The 15,328-nt window shown below is 38.5% G+C and overlaps 1 protein-coding gene across 2 annotated transcripts in view; it reads left to right on the top strand.

The window, feature by feature from the left end:
* LOC129776626 (serine/threonine-protein kinase grp) overlaps positions 1 to 15,328 on the top strand; it is a 43,036-nt gene that overhangs the window by 13,397 nt on the left and 14,311 nt on the right. For both annotated transcript variants that reach the window (XM_055782372.1, XM_055782371.1), the window contains exons 2-3: positions 8,708 to 9,443; positions 9,803 to 10,026. In XM_055782372.1, coding sequence (XP_055638347.1) covers positions 9,364 to 9,443; positions 9,803 to 10,026 — 304 coding nt within the window. In that variant the 5' untranslated portion in view covers positions 8,708 to 9,363. The remainder of the gene's footprint in view (positions 1 to 8,707; positions 9,444 to 9,802; positions 10,027 to 15,328) is intronic.

The raw sequence follows: 15,328 nt of genomic DNA, 5'->3' as shown, positions 1-15,328 counted from the left end.
ATTGACGTGTACATCCATCAAAGTATGTGAGAAATCTATCTCCAATTATTTTTTCCGACATACCGCCGTTGAGCGAAGTATGGATGTATGGGAAAAAAATGACCTTCGAATTTTCAAACGGGACTTTATTAAAAATGTTGATTCCCACGAAAAACTACCCTATGCAAAATTTTGTCTCAATCGAACTTCATTTAATAGTGTCGCATATGCATGGCTAGTTTGACTTTTTTGAAAACCGAAAAATCACCCAAGAGAGGTGTAAAGGAAATCGGGGTTTTCAAAAAAAAATTTTGATGCCAAATTGCATGAAACGTCAAGAAATATTGTCATCTAGACATATTTTTTGTCAAATATCAACACTCTGGCACTAATGGCATCAACATTTTTTTTACCCCTTGTGTGATTTTTCGATTTTCAGAAAACTTATATTTGGACACTTTTTACTGAAATATTAGTCATTCTTCTAACAAGTTGGTTCACGTAACACAACTTATACAGTATCTTGAAAGTTTCAAATAAGAACTTCATCAATAGGTGTCGATGACTAGACCTCCAAAATCACGACTGAAAATTTCGTCGCCCAATGCGAGTTTCTTGCGGGGCCCAACTTGCGGATAAATTATTAAATCTTCAAACTTAGTTTGTAGACAATTTTTACATGATCTTACAATATTTTGTTTGTTTTGAAAACGAATTAACGAAAATAATACATGCCAAAGTCATATTATATGGGTTTAGCAAAAAACCGTAGTACAAATCACTAGTACTATAAATTAATAAAGAATATAGCATAAACATTATAATAATATGGTTATGAATTATGATTTTTTTACATATCCTATAGTTACATTTACCTATTCTATAAAATTTCTTTTAAAACCCTATTCAATTTGGATTATCTGGAGACGGGGCGACAAACGTGTTCATAAAGAAAAAAAATCTTCATTTTCAGACAATAATTTGCAAATACAAAAAAAGGGGAAAACAACGTAGAATAGAGAACTCTACAACTTGGACAGCTGTTCGATTGACATCTGTGGGATGGGGGGCCCATTAATAGTTTTTTTTGGCATGTAAGATCCCAGTTTTTTTTTTTTGAAATTGCAACTAGTTTTTTCCCTCTTATTGCATTTTCAAAGCTGCCCGTTTCTTCGCTTTGGCATCCGCAGTTAGGTTTTCATTGATGTTGATACAATGAGTAGAATCGATCCCGACGTGCTGGAGATTGAGATCTCGTTTCATGAGATATTTGGAGTAGAGCTCATCTCTCAAACGAACTGCATTGAACTCCATTAGTGTGAGACAACGGATAATCTACCCGAACGCAAACGCTTGCAATGTGGGAAGCATAACGCTCTTCAATACGAACGATTTTCCAGACAACTGGAGCTCTCAGCGACATCATCGATTTGATTTTGGAGATTTCGTTTCAGCTAGTCGAATATGGTATTGACCTCGATCCTCATGCAGTAATTTTGTTTGTTTGTTTAATCAAAACATTTCGTCAGCGTCAATATGACAGTTTCCAAAGAAAGGCTTCAATTCATTGTCCTTCTTTTGAGCGGATCACTGGTTCAGCTGTAAATAGCTACGACATCGCCTGGCAATTTGTTCTTCACTAGTGAACATAGCTCACTGAGTAAGACACAGTTGATCACAACAGTCAACAGATCTATCGATGTGTGGACACAGATGGAAATTGAGCAAACCCAAAATGCAATGGCGTTTGTAGAACCGTATTGATTTGATCTTTGAAATTATACTCAAATAATTCGGAAATGTTTCAATTTCAGGAATAATTTGAAAAAAAGAACATAGTTTGAAGGGTACATATTAACTTAGCGAGAGATTGCTGCGAGCCTAAGAAGCTAAGCCAAGAACTATAGTCGCACCAAACGACTGTTTAACATTGATCACTTGAACCAGCAATTAAAATAAGAGACGAGCTAAGCTTGTCCGTTAGTTTTAGAACAGTTCAGAGATGCCTTGTTGAGAAGCACGGAAGCATCTCCAAACGCGGTTGGCCCTGAAAATGGTAAGAACTGGTTTAATATTATTCTTTTGTTAGACAATACAAAAGTGAACCTGAAGGGATCCGACGAGAAACGTTCATCCTCTTATTGATTCATTTTTCAAGCCACAATACACAAACAAAACGATCAAACATGGAAAAGGAAATATTCTGGGGAAGTTTCCCCTGATACGGCGGTGATCTAATTTTCGAGTTATAGAAGATAATGGATCTGTACCACTATGCTGAGATCATCGCAAACATAATGTTTATTCTATACAGTTTATGTTAGCAAACAACCCAGACTGTAAAGAAGAAGATTCAGTATCATAAAATAGATGTTAGGCAAAAGACTGCCAGTCTCTCGTGGCAAATTGTTAAAGAGCTCGCGAATCCTGTGAAATCGACATCATCGTCATCACTGTATGAACGTCTCTGGTCGTTTGATTTTAGAAGGTTTAGAATTGGTAGCTTGATTTGCTGGCTCAATTGCTTGTCTGCAGAATTCAATCGAAGGTCTCGAGCTAGAGTGTGAACTATTGTCCATTTCTTTGTCTAATCCTCATACTCTCTCAGGTTCAAGTTTGATATTTCAAATAATGATCCTGTGCAAAGTAAAAAAATCACAAAAAATCAATATTGGTATCAAAAAAAAACACGGAGAAACACATGGCTACTTGAAAATCTTTTTGAAACGGTACAACGGCACAATTTGCGAAATACGATCAAAATTAGCAATCCATTCCCTATAAATCCGTTGAGAACATTGGCCATCGGAGTTCTAAAACCGCATATAAATCTGATAACAAAAAAAGTACAGAGAACAATGATGACCTGACCTGAGCCACTTGAAAATCCTTCTCTTAGAACGGACTTGATAAATGTGTCAATAAATCCATACTTTAAATTTTGTAGAAACCTGAAGATGTAAAGATGAGCAACGGGGTAGCGAAAAACCCCCCGGCACACACTTTTCCCATGTAGCCTTCATCAGTGGTGTTGTTGGGCAGGGTTAGCAATGTAATGTGCGTTGTCCTCTCGCATGCGGTTTTATTGGCACTTTGGCCAGCAAAAATCAGCAGAGTTTGCAGAAGAGGTACAGTGAATAAACCTGTTCCAAAAAGTATACACCAGAAAATATCGGGATAACTACGAGAGCGCGAGATAAGAGAGCAGAGAATGATCCGCAAAACCCAGCAGGAAGAGGGAGACATTTAACCTGCCCTCCGTTGATGTATTTGTGTGTTCGCGCTGTAGTGGGTGGCGGCACGTATAAGCGGGAGTTCAAAGGCGCGAGGCGATGGACGAATGTGCGTGTGTATGTGTGTGCGCTGTGTTTTAGCTGCCTGCCACAGTTGGGTTTATGATGCGAATCCCAACACTCGACGGTAGGGAGGAATTCCGCGGATCGTGCCAAACTCCGTTATCGATTCTCGACCTGCCCCAGCATGATTTTCTTTCTCGTTTTCCTGCTACTTGTTGTGAAGCAGTATAATATATTCTCTGATTATCTGTCTTATCAGTGGGTTTTATTGCACCGCAGTTTCGCACAGTTTCGATAGACAATTAATTTGGGTAGAGAAAATAATCATGTTTTTCCATCCTTTGATTTTTATCTCTAACAACGCATCAGCGCCCTTCTCTACCCGATAAAACAATGATCGACTGCGACACCATATAGACATTGGGGGACAGCGCAGAGGCTATTTCACTATCTCTGTTATCGGTGACATCTGATTCGATGATATCTATTCGATAACATGGAAATAGAATTTTGATTATCGAGCTTCAAACCAACCACTCATTGTCAAATTTAGGGTAGATTCATAGAATTACTATGAAATTCGCTTTCGTGGATAAACCGCACCGCGGATCATCCGCTCGCAGAAAATGGGGGTTCTACTGTATGTTTTAATGTTTTTAACGATCTACGCATACGTGCAACGTTCGTGACTCTTGTGTTCATAATTGTGTTTGACGTACCAAGGTATAGACCGCCAAGTCGAGAACCACCGACAAAAATGAAAAAAAAACAAACCATTCCTTGTATTCCTTTCCCGATGTATTTAATTTACGAATCTGACATGTTAGTTCTCGTGAACGTTAAATTTAAAATGAAAAAAAGAATATATTTTTGTCGTAAAGTAGAAAAATTAAATAAAGAAAATCAATATAAATTTCGTTGTTGCAAATGGGTTGTTCTTCATCGAACCACAGAATGTAACATTAATATAAGCATTGAATATTTTGCTCAGCTCAGGTGAATATGGCATTGCCGAACGATCTTCCATGTCAATTTTTATGAATCATTGTCCGTTATTATCAGTATTTCTTCGTTGTCATATTGGACATACACCTAGGCTTGCGGTCTTATCGTTGGTGAAATCTTCACAAAATGAAGTGTACATTTTCCATCTGCCATGCAAGGGTATAAAAGTTTTAGAACACTGGTAAGAATATCGAACAGTAACCCATATTTCGTCATAAGCAGACCCAGCAGATTTAAGTTTTTAAATTTGAATGACAATTTTTATTCGATGTTGTTGAAATACTTAGAAGACATCCTGAACGTAACTTAACTATTTTTCTATAAATCCCCTTTGCATTTCAGCCAAAATATTATCCAGAATATCAAATAATTAACAGAGACAATTTTCGTTCAAGATTTTTCCCTACCTGCAGAGAATATGTTATTCTGTTACACAGAACCAGTGTCTTAGAATATCAACAAATATTCACGAGAAACGAATATGATTTTGTTCCAGTGTAAATGACTTTTTTTCAGCTTGAAACACACTGCCCTCATTATATTGATGACAATAACAAACGAGTTCATTTTGTTCATATCGCTGTTGCTTGAGCAAATTTGCTATAATGAATGAATGCGACATTGAGTGGGATTCATAACTTCGCTGTTATTTATACTTTGGATATCAAAAGCAACGAATTGATATTCATCACATCCGAAACGATATTTGTTCTGGCAGTGAAGTTAAGTTCAAAATAAATTTTATTTGGCGAGACGGTAGCAAAGGCATATGCAGAATGGATACAACGAGTGGTTTTAGCTACCGTCAAGTCATTTGCGACATCGGGAATTTCATAAGGTATTTCCGATTACGGTATCCAGCAACTGCAAAACCCAACCGCACTCAGCAGCCTCAGGTTAGAAGTTAACAACAACTGATATTCATTTGGCTGAAATGAAATTCAGTTCTGACGTTTCCGATAATCAAGATGAAAATGACACTGGGTGGAAAAAATAAACATCAAAACATATTGAAGGACAAAAGTTCATTTGCTCATATTCAATGGTTGCCTGGATCTGTCATTTTAATTTTCGTTCGGAATATATAGGTTTTCGATGCAGCCTAGTCCGAAAATCTATGCATTTGATCTTAGCGAAGATGATTTTTTCCAACACTGCACAGAACACACAATAGAGTCAAATAGAGTGAAATCACTTAATTTTTTTGTTTTAAAGTGGGTTAATTTTACTCGAAAATTCATAACAATTTACGCTTCACAGAAATGGTCAGACGTGACGTCTGAGACGTCCATATCGCATATCGTCTATAGCGAATGACATTTGCACAACCCGCCGATGTCGAACGGATGACAGAATGTGATATTGCAATCGATTCGGGTAATTTTGACTCGATTGGTTTTCGGAATACGGATGAGTAGTTGATCAATAGACGCATCTGGATTTTTTGAGGAAATTACACTAACGATTTCCTCAGGGCGTATTTTGTCAACTATCCAAATTGAAAATGTGCATATGAGGTAATCCTCGCTTTTGCCATCCAGCCGAACACATCTAGCAAGGTGTGGAACCGAAAACATGTAACGTTGTAATGAGGGTCATTCTATCTTTCGTTATTTTTTTTTGTTTGAACAAACGTGCTGTAAAGTGACAATGCTGGCGTTTAGATAGACCTGGTAATAGCAAAGGTTGTATCTGCGTTGCTCATGATAACGTTTCGCAAGTGAGTGTATTTTTCCTCGCACAGCTTCTGATTGTCTAGCATAGAATGAAGTTGAGATATTGACAAGTTATGCATCGCAAAATGTTTGTATTAGTATGTTCTAAAAATCTTTCGAATCTTTCAGTTTTTATGTAGAATCTGAAATACACAAGTAGGAGCAAAAAATATGTTTTCCATGGTGACCCTAGCGCAACCTAGAAAAAGCGCTATATCGGTTATTTCAAAAATAGAAAAAAACTTTGTTCAACAAAGAACTCTCAAATAACTGGGACTATAACATTGTCGAACTATGTTTACCTCTAGAGATGTCTAAATTTTTAGTGTATTCGATTATCGATTTATCGTGGGGCCATTTTTAAATAATCGATTCATTCGAATAATTGTCTTTCAGTATTCGATTAATCGAGCGAATATTTATTTCTTGTAATCAAAATGAACAGACATTTACAATAAAAAGATTATGCAGAATATGCAGGAAAGTAGTTTTTGAATGGTATTTCAGTATATTGCCCATTCCATATTTTTTTTGCGGGCGATTGAAAAAAGAGCACATCATGCAAATGATGCAAAATATTTTTATTGCACCAACATACATTTTTGTGTGTTCAAAACTGCCTGTTCTTCGAAGTTGTTGAAATAGCAGATTTATTTGAAAATTTCTACTTGGTTTACTAGTCTACTAGTAACTACTAGTTCAAAAGAAGTATTTTTGTAGAATTATTGACCACTAGTATTTTCCTTGACACTCTGAATTTGATTACTACCACTTTAGTACAGGAACTTAGATCGCCTCCTTTAATTCCGTCTTTTACTCCTGCAGACGCTGAATTCTTTTCCCCAGTCTTCTCCACCATCAAGAATTTTTTTTTATCTGTATTATAGTGACTTTCAACTCATTTGGCTGATTCATCACTTTTACTTCCATTTTTGGAAGAATGTCGGGAGTGAGAATTGAACTCGTGACCTTTAGCGTGAGAGGCATGGATGTTACCACTACGCCAGATCGGCTCCACTATCAGGGAATTATCTTATGCTTCAACCGTAAATGGTTTAGCATAATCGAAGAATTTCGACAAACAAATTTCACATTGTGCACTGTATTTTTGGAAAAAATGGTTTCCTTTTTCATTAATCGCGATTAATGTGATAATTATTCGATGTATTCATATTTTAATTTTTCATTATTCGATACAAAATTACTCGCTTCAAATTGCAGATATTCGATTATTTCAATTAATCGAACGATTAACAGACGTCTCTATTTACCTCTATCCATAAAGATAAGAAAGTTAGATTTTTTATACTATATATATTATATATTATTTTTATTTTATTCATTATTTCATCGACATTTTTGGTCACCCTATTTTTGATAACATAAAATTGAGCGCTCTATCATTTGTAACAACTTTGTCGAAGACAGTTTTTGGCTAGAGAATAACTGTCGAGCTCTAAATGCTAATTTCAACTTAAATGCATCTCCTGGACCATTGTGCATTGGAGAAAAAGATGGAGAGTGTCGTTCGAAAGGTGGGTGTCAACGATGAACTCCAGATTATAGTTCCTTCTTCGAATCACGATTACTCGCGTCGCTGTGCAGTCGCCTAACATGAATCCAGTAATGTCTTCAACAACATACGCTTTGCGTGTCACCTTGCAAACCGAGCTCATACATGAAGAAATTCAGTAAGAAAAAAAATCAAGATAACACCAGATCTCGACGTTTTATGCATTTTTAAGTCATTTGGCATCGAAAAAAAATTCGATTTTCTAAATTTTCATGAAAAAATCAAAACCTTGAGTGCTTTGAGGCACCCTCAAATTAATTATGTGCGATTAAGCTGAAACTTTGCACAGATCATTTTTTTTGGACCAATAAACAAAATGTACGTGGTCGGTCCTTAAATTCGATAATTATTTTTTTCCATACCTTCATTGCCTCTTAGGCTAATTCCCAAAAGCTCGATTTTCGGCCAAAAATTTTTTTTCAAGATGACACCAGATCTCGACGTTTCATGCGTTTGTGATGACGTTTAAGTCATTTGGCTTTAATTTGATATGCCGATCATTTGAATCGGTCTAGTATTTCGAAAGTTATAAATTTTTGAAAAAAGTCATTTTTGGAAAAACGAGAAAAAGGTTGATTTTTCGGACACCCCTAAAATGAAGGGGTCACCCTACTGAAAAAATAAAAAAATACGGGCGTTAATTGGAAAATCCGCGTAAAAAAAATCGCGTAAAAACCTGGGTGTATATAGAGGAGAGATATTTTAGATATGCAGTAGAACCCGATTATCCGCGGAATAATGAAAATTGAATGAATGAAAATCGAGGATAACGCAATAAACGACTAAAAATGAGATGCAAACACGGAAAAAATATTTCAGCATCAAACCTATGTTTTATGAATACAGAAATCATTAGACTTTTCTTATATTGTGGACGCCAGTGGCCAAATAATGTAAAAGCCACGATAAAAAGAGCATGAGCCTACCACTCATAAACAAATTCCCGGAAGTCGTATAGATTTACTACGGAACTCGACGTCGCGAATAATCCGAATAATCGGGGATCTACTGTATATAATATGATAGACTTGGAAGTTTAGTGTCATTTCTGTTAGAAAGATTCTTTGCTGTCAAAATCTGTATTTAACCTTTTTAATGCAAGTATTTAACATTTCCTTTTTTCTTGTCTTCCATTCCAGTACACGACTGCATCGGTGTGTACCGTGCCTCGTTCGGAGAATTCGGGCCGACCTACTAGGGCATGGCAACACTGTTCCCGGTAACGTTTCAAAACGATTGTTTGAATCGATACGGAAAACGACCGGTGTTCCTCACATTTCCTAGTGTTATCCATCTGCTGGCTGCTGGAAAAAACGGATCTGTTTTTGGATTCCACCACCGATAGCGCGGACGAACATATCACAAAGGCAACGTTGAGACGTGCTCATAACTCTTTGGCAAGTTTGGCAAGGTGCCAAAATTATTAATATCACACTATCCACCAGAGCCAATTTCTCGTAGATATTGTCCCAGTCGAATTGTGCACGTTTGGAATTGCAGCTAAAACCGAAAGAAACACAACCAGAAAGGGTTTCCCTACCGTGTTACCATTTCCGCCAGGCACACTTCAGTGTTTGGGTGATATACATGTGTGTGGTCACACGACCGCCGCCGCTGTTGCCACTGAACGCCAACCAAGGGCCAAAAAAAGTTCTACAACTACCAGCATCGACAGTGATCCGGTTTTTTGTGCGGTAGCGAATAATTTGGATCGAAATCAAAATCCAATCTGGGACAGTACCGGCGGATTGTTGCAGCTTTCTGACTAAGGGGGAAAAACCTAACAGAGCCAGCCATGACATCGTCACAACCGAACAGAGAATTTGTTGAAGGATGGACGCTGGCACAGACTCTCGGAGAAGGAGCTTACGGGGAGTAAGTATCATTTGAGCTACGGCTGCATTCTAATCGTTTTATCGTAATTCGTTTCTTTTATTGTGGATGCCCATCCTTCTAGCGAAGAAATGTGGAAATATTTCACCAATAAACCAGAAGAGGAAAGGATGGGCATCCGCGATGGAGCTACCTCACCGCAACAACTCCACTTATCACACACCATTTGTGCATCCTGTCCTTATCCTTGTTTCTCTGTTACTCTCTTTCTCTGCCGGAACGTGCGCTCTCAATCGCTGGCTCTCTCATCATGTTTTTTTTGCCAACCACCCACCCATCGGGATCTGGTCGAAATAATAAAACTCACACATAAACCGCCAACAACACTATCTCGTGTCCAGAGTAAAACTGCTAATCAACCGCCAGTCGGGTGAGGCCGTCGCGATGAAGATGGTCGATCTGAAAAAACATCCAGATGCTGAGAGTTCCGTCAAAAAGGAGGTTTGCATCCAGAAGATCCTGCAGCATACCAACATACTGAAGTTCTTCGGTAAACGGACGCAGTGCGATATCGAATACATTTTCCTGGAATATGCTGCCGGAGGAGAACTTTTCGACCGAATCGGTGAGTTATGTTGTAGCAGGCAGATTACTTGTCTTTTGTCTGGTGCTGTGATTTATCAGGATGAGGGGGGACAGCTCTTCCTCTTTCCCCAGTGGTGGATACTTCAATGTGATGAATGTGAATGCAGAACCTATTTGTTAGTCGTTTTAAAAATTGTGCACACAGTACACTGTTTTTACTGCAAAAATCAAACAATATGATGCTTACCTGCGTTTCAAGCACACGCAATTTCACTAAATTTCGTGATTAAAACAACAGTGGCATAGCACCCGTGGCATAGCGAAAAATGTCAGTTAAGTTTTCATGTCGCAGCAATGATTTCGGCTGAAAACTAACCAAAAATTGATATTTGCTGAACGCGGGCATCAATCTTTTTGCAATTTTGCATACGGTGGTGGGATCACACCGCGTGACTCTTGGTTAGCAGAAAATGATATTGGCGCACCTTTTTCCATGACACTGTTTCCAAAAAGGAATCGATCGGTTTGATGCGGGAAGCTAGCCTAGGTTGTGATACCAAAAGCTTGAGAAGTTTTGCTAACGACATGATGACAGTAAATACAGCCCTTTCGAATTTAACTGAATTGATTTAGTTGTTATTGTTGTTTAATAAGTGTATATAAAGTTGAGTGGATAGGGGCCCCATATGAGCTCCACTGTAGAAAATATCAGTGTTCATTTTTTTTGTATAATAACTATGCTACTACTTTTTTATTAAATTTCCAAACATGTCATTACATTGAATATGATTTTTTTTGGTAAACTTCATAAGCTAAATTAAATAAATAGATGTTGTGTGTGCAATTACTGAAACCACTGCTTGTTTTAGAGGAACTAAAACAAGTTTTACTAAAGAAAAATAGATTGCGATGAGCTGAATGAATGTTGGAATTTAACAATGAATAACACATCGCTTCCAATAAGCACTAAAATAAGCATGCAATCATCTATATATTCTATCTGAAAACTGACTGAGGAATAAAGACTTCCTTGGATGGGAGATATTTCTCAAGAAATTTTATGGCCAATTGCCACAAACCTCGATAGTTTGGTAGCTTGAAAGCACACTTTATCACAAGGCATACAAATATTACGATATAGGGGAACTGGGGTTAAGCCCGGCCCCATAAGGGAAAGTATTGTGTTTGTGAGATCTGAGGGCACATATTGTTATGTTACCCTCACAGAACCATTGTCTAGATCATTTTCCATGAGATATAAGATATATCAGTGCTTTTAAACGGCAATTTTTCAAGTATTGATAACTGATAAAAATGGTCAAATTTTGTCATAAAATAATAGTTTAATTTGAATTACTGTTATCAGTAATTTTCAAAGCTGACATAAAAACAAAGTTTACCAACCAGTGCGGGCACCCTTGATCTATATAAACAAAAATGATTTGGTGTCCGTTCCTCACGATTTAACTCAAGAAGGGAGCAACGGATTTAAACAGTCAATATCAGGATCGATGCGTCTTAGTCTTCGTCAGGTTTATATGCCTAAACAGAATTTATATACCACGAATATAAATAACGTATAGAAAAATAGTTTCTGCGGGGACTTGAGTGTTCGAAATTATTTAAATGAAAATATCAATTGTTGGTGGGACGTAGTTCGCCGGGTAAGCTAGTTTGTCAATAAACAAACTTGACACCAGCTGAACCAGGTTGAATGTGGCAATCGCCAAATGGGAGGTATTCTAATTCTAGATGTCGCTATCAAATATGATTCGAATCGCTCAACTGATTCCGGAGATATGGACGGAACAAGCTCCGGTGAACATGAAATATGGAAAAGAAAGTACAGTAGAACCCCGATTATCCGCGGAATAGTCTGGTTAGCTCACCGCGAATAACGCAACAAATGACTAAAAATGAGTTCCAAACATGAAAAAAGAAATTTCATCATGAAAACTATGTTTTATCAGTGCAGGAATTACTAAGCTATCCATCTAGAAGGTTGTGTACACCAGTGGTCAGATAATGTGAATCCCATGATCAAAACAAAAGTGCATGAGCCTATCACCCACTGACAGATTCCGGGAAAGCTTATGGATCTACTATGGAACCCGCTGTCGCGCATAATCCGCGCATGGATAATCGGAGTTCCACTGTAATTTGATATTGGGCAAAGGACAGAAACTCCACCAACGATAGTCTCTTCTGCGAGGGTGAGGTTCTCCTGGAATCCACTCTCACAATTCGATTGGGAGCTGTGCGGCATCTGAGATAGATGGAAAATATGCCCCAATAACCTTCAACTAACTGGAAATCATGCCGGGCTTACTCCACTCGAAGGATGACGGTCTTACCCCAACAGCATGCATTTTTTTAAAAGGACTATTTCTATTAATTTATTGCTTAACTTAACTCAACTCAAATCCCAGTGATAGTTAACGATTCAGGGGACAAACTGTGGAACAACGAAAAAGGATTTGAAACCTCGTTCAAGAATAAAAACTTATATTCCACTACCGAAAAATGTCATCTGATTGCACATCATCGGCATTCGCGTTTGTTTTGATTAATATTTTAACATTTGACGAATCTTTTTTTTTATCTGTATTACAGTGACTTTCAACTCATTTGGCTGGTTCGTCACTTTTACTTCCATTTTTGGAAGAATGTCGGGAGTGAGAATTGAACTCGTGACCTTTAGCGTGAGAGGCATGGATGTTACCACTACGCCAGATCGTCTCCACATTTGACGAATCACGGTGGGTTGTTGTTGCACATTGTTCAAAAACATAGTTAATTAGTAAAACTCAAGGGGTACCGGTATTACCCCTAGTTCCCCTAGCATTTCACGGGAGCTCCTCGTAGTATCGAATGGTAATAAAAGGGTCCACAGTAATCGAGTCCTGTTCCCGGAAACGTTAATGATACCCTTTCTGGTGGCAACTTCCCCATAAACTGTTCCATGTGCTCTGGTTTGCAATGGAAACATTTGATACATGAATGTACTAGGCGTTGTGCAAAATTGCGAATATGAAGCGCCAAGAGCGGGTTCCTGAACTGTTGCTGTCAACAGCTGCGGGGGGGAGCCGGTGAGAGATGTGTTGGCTCGGTTAGACCTTGATTACATGTCCCAAATATATGTATTCCTTAAAGCTATCGATCTTCGTGTGTGATTGTCCTTATACCCTTAGTTTTTCCTTTTCCTTTTCCTTTGTGAGAGATCGGATCCCTTCTTAAGAATAAGATGAAATGTAAATACATATTAGATATACGATAGGTTTAAGAATTGAGTGTGATGAGTGTGATTGAGAGTGTGAGTGTGATCATTGTCAACATATCCTCATATCCCCTCCTTTTCCTGAAGAAAATATGTCACCCTTCTAAACTCGAGTTGACCGCGAGTAATCGGTTTCCTATATTATTAACATTAGAATTAAGGAAAAATGTATATATACTAGTAACAATACAGTAAGGAGTTCGGCTCCTTTAAACCTATGTAACTGAGCCTGTAAAAATAAACGATTTAAATAAAAAAAAAAAAATAACAGCTGCGGTGCAGCAAGGCAGCGTTTCGTAATCAACCACCGATGCGCAATATGCTCTTCGATATCATCGGAGATAGAGTCTTCAGTCTCGAATTCTTCTTGATCTATCCATCGCGAACTATGTTCTATATTCTGGGTAAACCGTACGATTATGGTGATGTCTTCTGTTGCCTCGTGTAGTTCGGCTATGGTTGAATCCATTACGTCTCCCTTGTGATTCAAATTTGTGGATGAACCATAAACGATGATTATAACAACAATAAAAAATCGTTGGTAGGTAAAATTCCGGAACGCTACGAATCCTTCCTTTAACTGGTCCGGTGGAAGCTCTTGATGTATTGGAGAACTAAATGACGACAAAAATCAATACGGTTGGAGACGCCAACCCGGTTCATTCGATCCAGTCGACGAAATTCTTCAACTCATCCGGAGACATTTCCGGCGATAAGACCGTCAGCGGTTTTTTTTCAAATCAGATACGTGTCATCAGTTGCCTCTAGCATGATTATTGGATCTACGAGACTTGATTTGCCATATACGTTTTCCAGCGCGACAGACAGGATGACAGCCAGTAGTAGAGCTCTAAGTTGCCGAATGTGTTGCGTGTCCGCTAACAGAGCGAACGATAGTGGGTTCAATCCTAGAACAACCCCCCCCCCCCCAAATTGCCGTTTTCCAAGGGTAGAGGTGAATGAACTGAATGTTCAAAGCCGCTAGACAATAAAAGAAGAAGACAGCCATCAGAATATCGTCGGAACAGTCCAGGAGAAAGCTCGAGTGAGTGTATGCAGTGTACATGAGAATATAGATCACAGAACAACTACCAGAGCAGTGGAAAAAAGGTTGATTAGCTCCATCTATAAAAAAAACTTGGGTTGTGAGAAAAAAACTTGGGTTGTTTTTCGCTATTTATTGCCAATGCAGATATATAGGAAGTTATGCAGATTTGTAGGAAGTTATCAGGAGAGACCCATGTCCGGTTGCTTGACGACGAATCGGATTTTTACACTACGGCAAATCCACCAAAAGTGCTACATGTATCAAGTCTCTACGCACCACATCTTCGTCAACTTTAAAGCCGCATATGATACCATCGAGCGAGTACAGCTGTGGAGAATTGTGGGCGAGCACTGCTTTCCCCGAAAACTGACAGCATGGAAGTAATCCCAAGCACTTGATGTTTTCGAACACCAAATTGTTGAGAAAAATGTTCGGCGGTGTACAAGAAAACGGAGTATAGAGAAGGAGGATAAACCACAAACTGGGGCAAATTTACGGCGAACCCAGCATCCAGAAAATCACCAAGGCTGAGCGAGTGCGATGGGCAGGGTATGGTGCAAGTTTAGAGGACACCAGCCAAAATGATGCTCACATCGTATCCCGTGTGGACAAGAAAGAGGAGCCCAGTGAGCGGAGTGGTTGGATCAGGTGGATCAGGATTTGGCAAAAATCGGTAATCGAGTATCGAAATGATGTTTACTATGTGGGCTGAAAAGTCCCGGGATTTTTAATGAAAACAATCGTTTTTTAGGCGAAGCTGTATTTATTTCTCAACATAGTTTCCTTCGAGGGCCACACACTTGGTATAGCCAGTTTTCAACATTTCGTTTCCTTTTCTGAAGTACGAAACGTCTAAATCTTCGAAATATGTCTCAGTGCCATTCTGCAGATCCATTGTCACAAAACGTCGGAAGAAGTCCACTAGATTACGCTCCAACAACGTCAAACTTGCTGTTGAATCATCAACGCGCCGCTGTTTATGGTCGACGGTCAGCAAACGCGGCACTTATCGTGCGG

This window comes from Toxorhynchites rutilus, chromosome 3, assembly GCF_029784135.1.
Source record: "Toxorhynchites rutilus septentrionalis strain SRP chromosome 3, ASM2978413v1, whole genome shotgun sequence".
Classification (NCBI taxonomy): Eukaryota; Metazoa; Arthropoda; class Insecta; order Diptera; family Culicidae; genus Toxorhynchites; species Toxorhynchites rutilus.
This window is presented reverse-complemented; position numbering and strand designations above follow the sequence as displayed.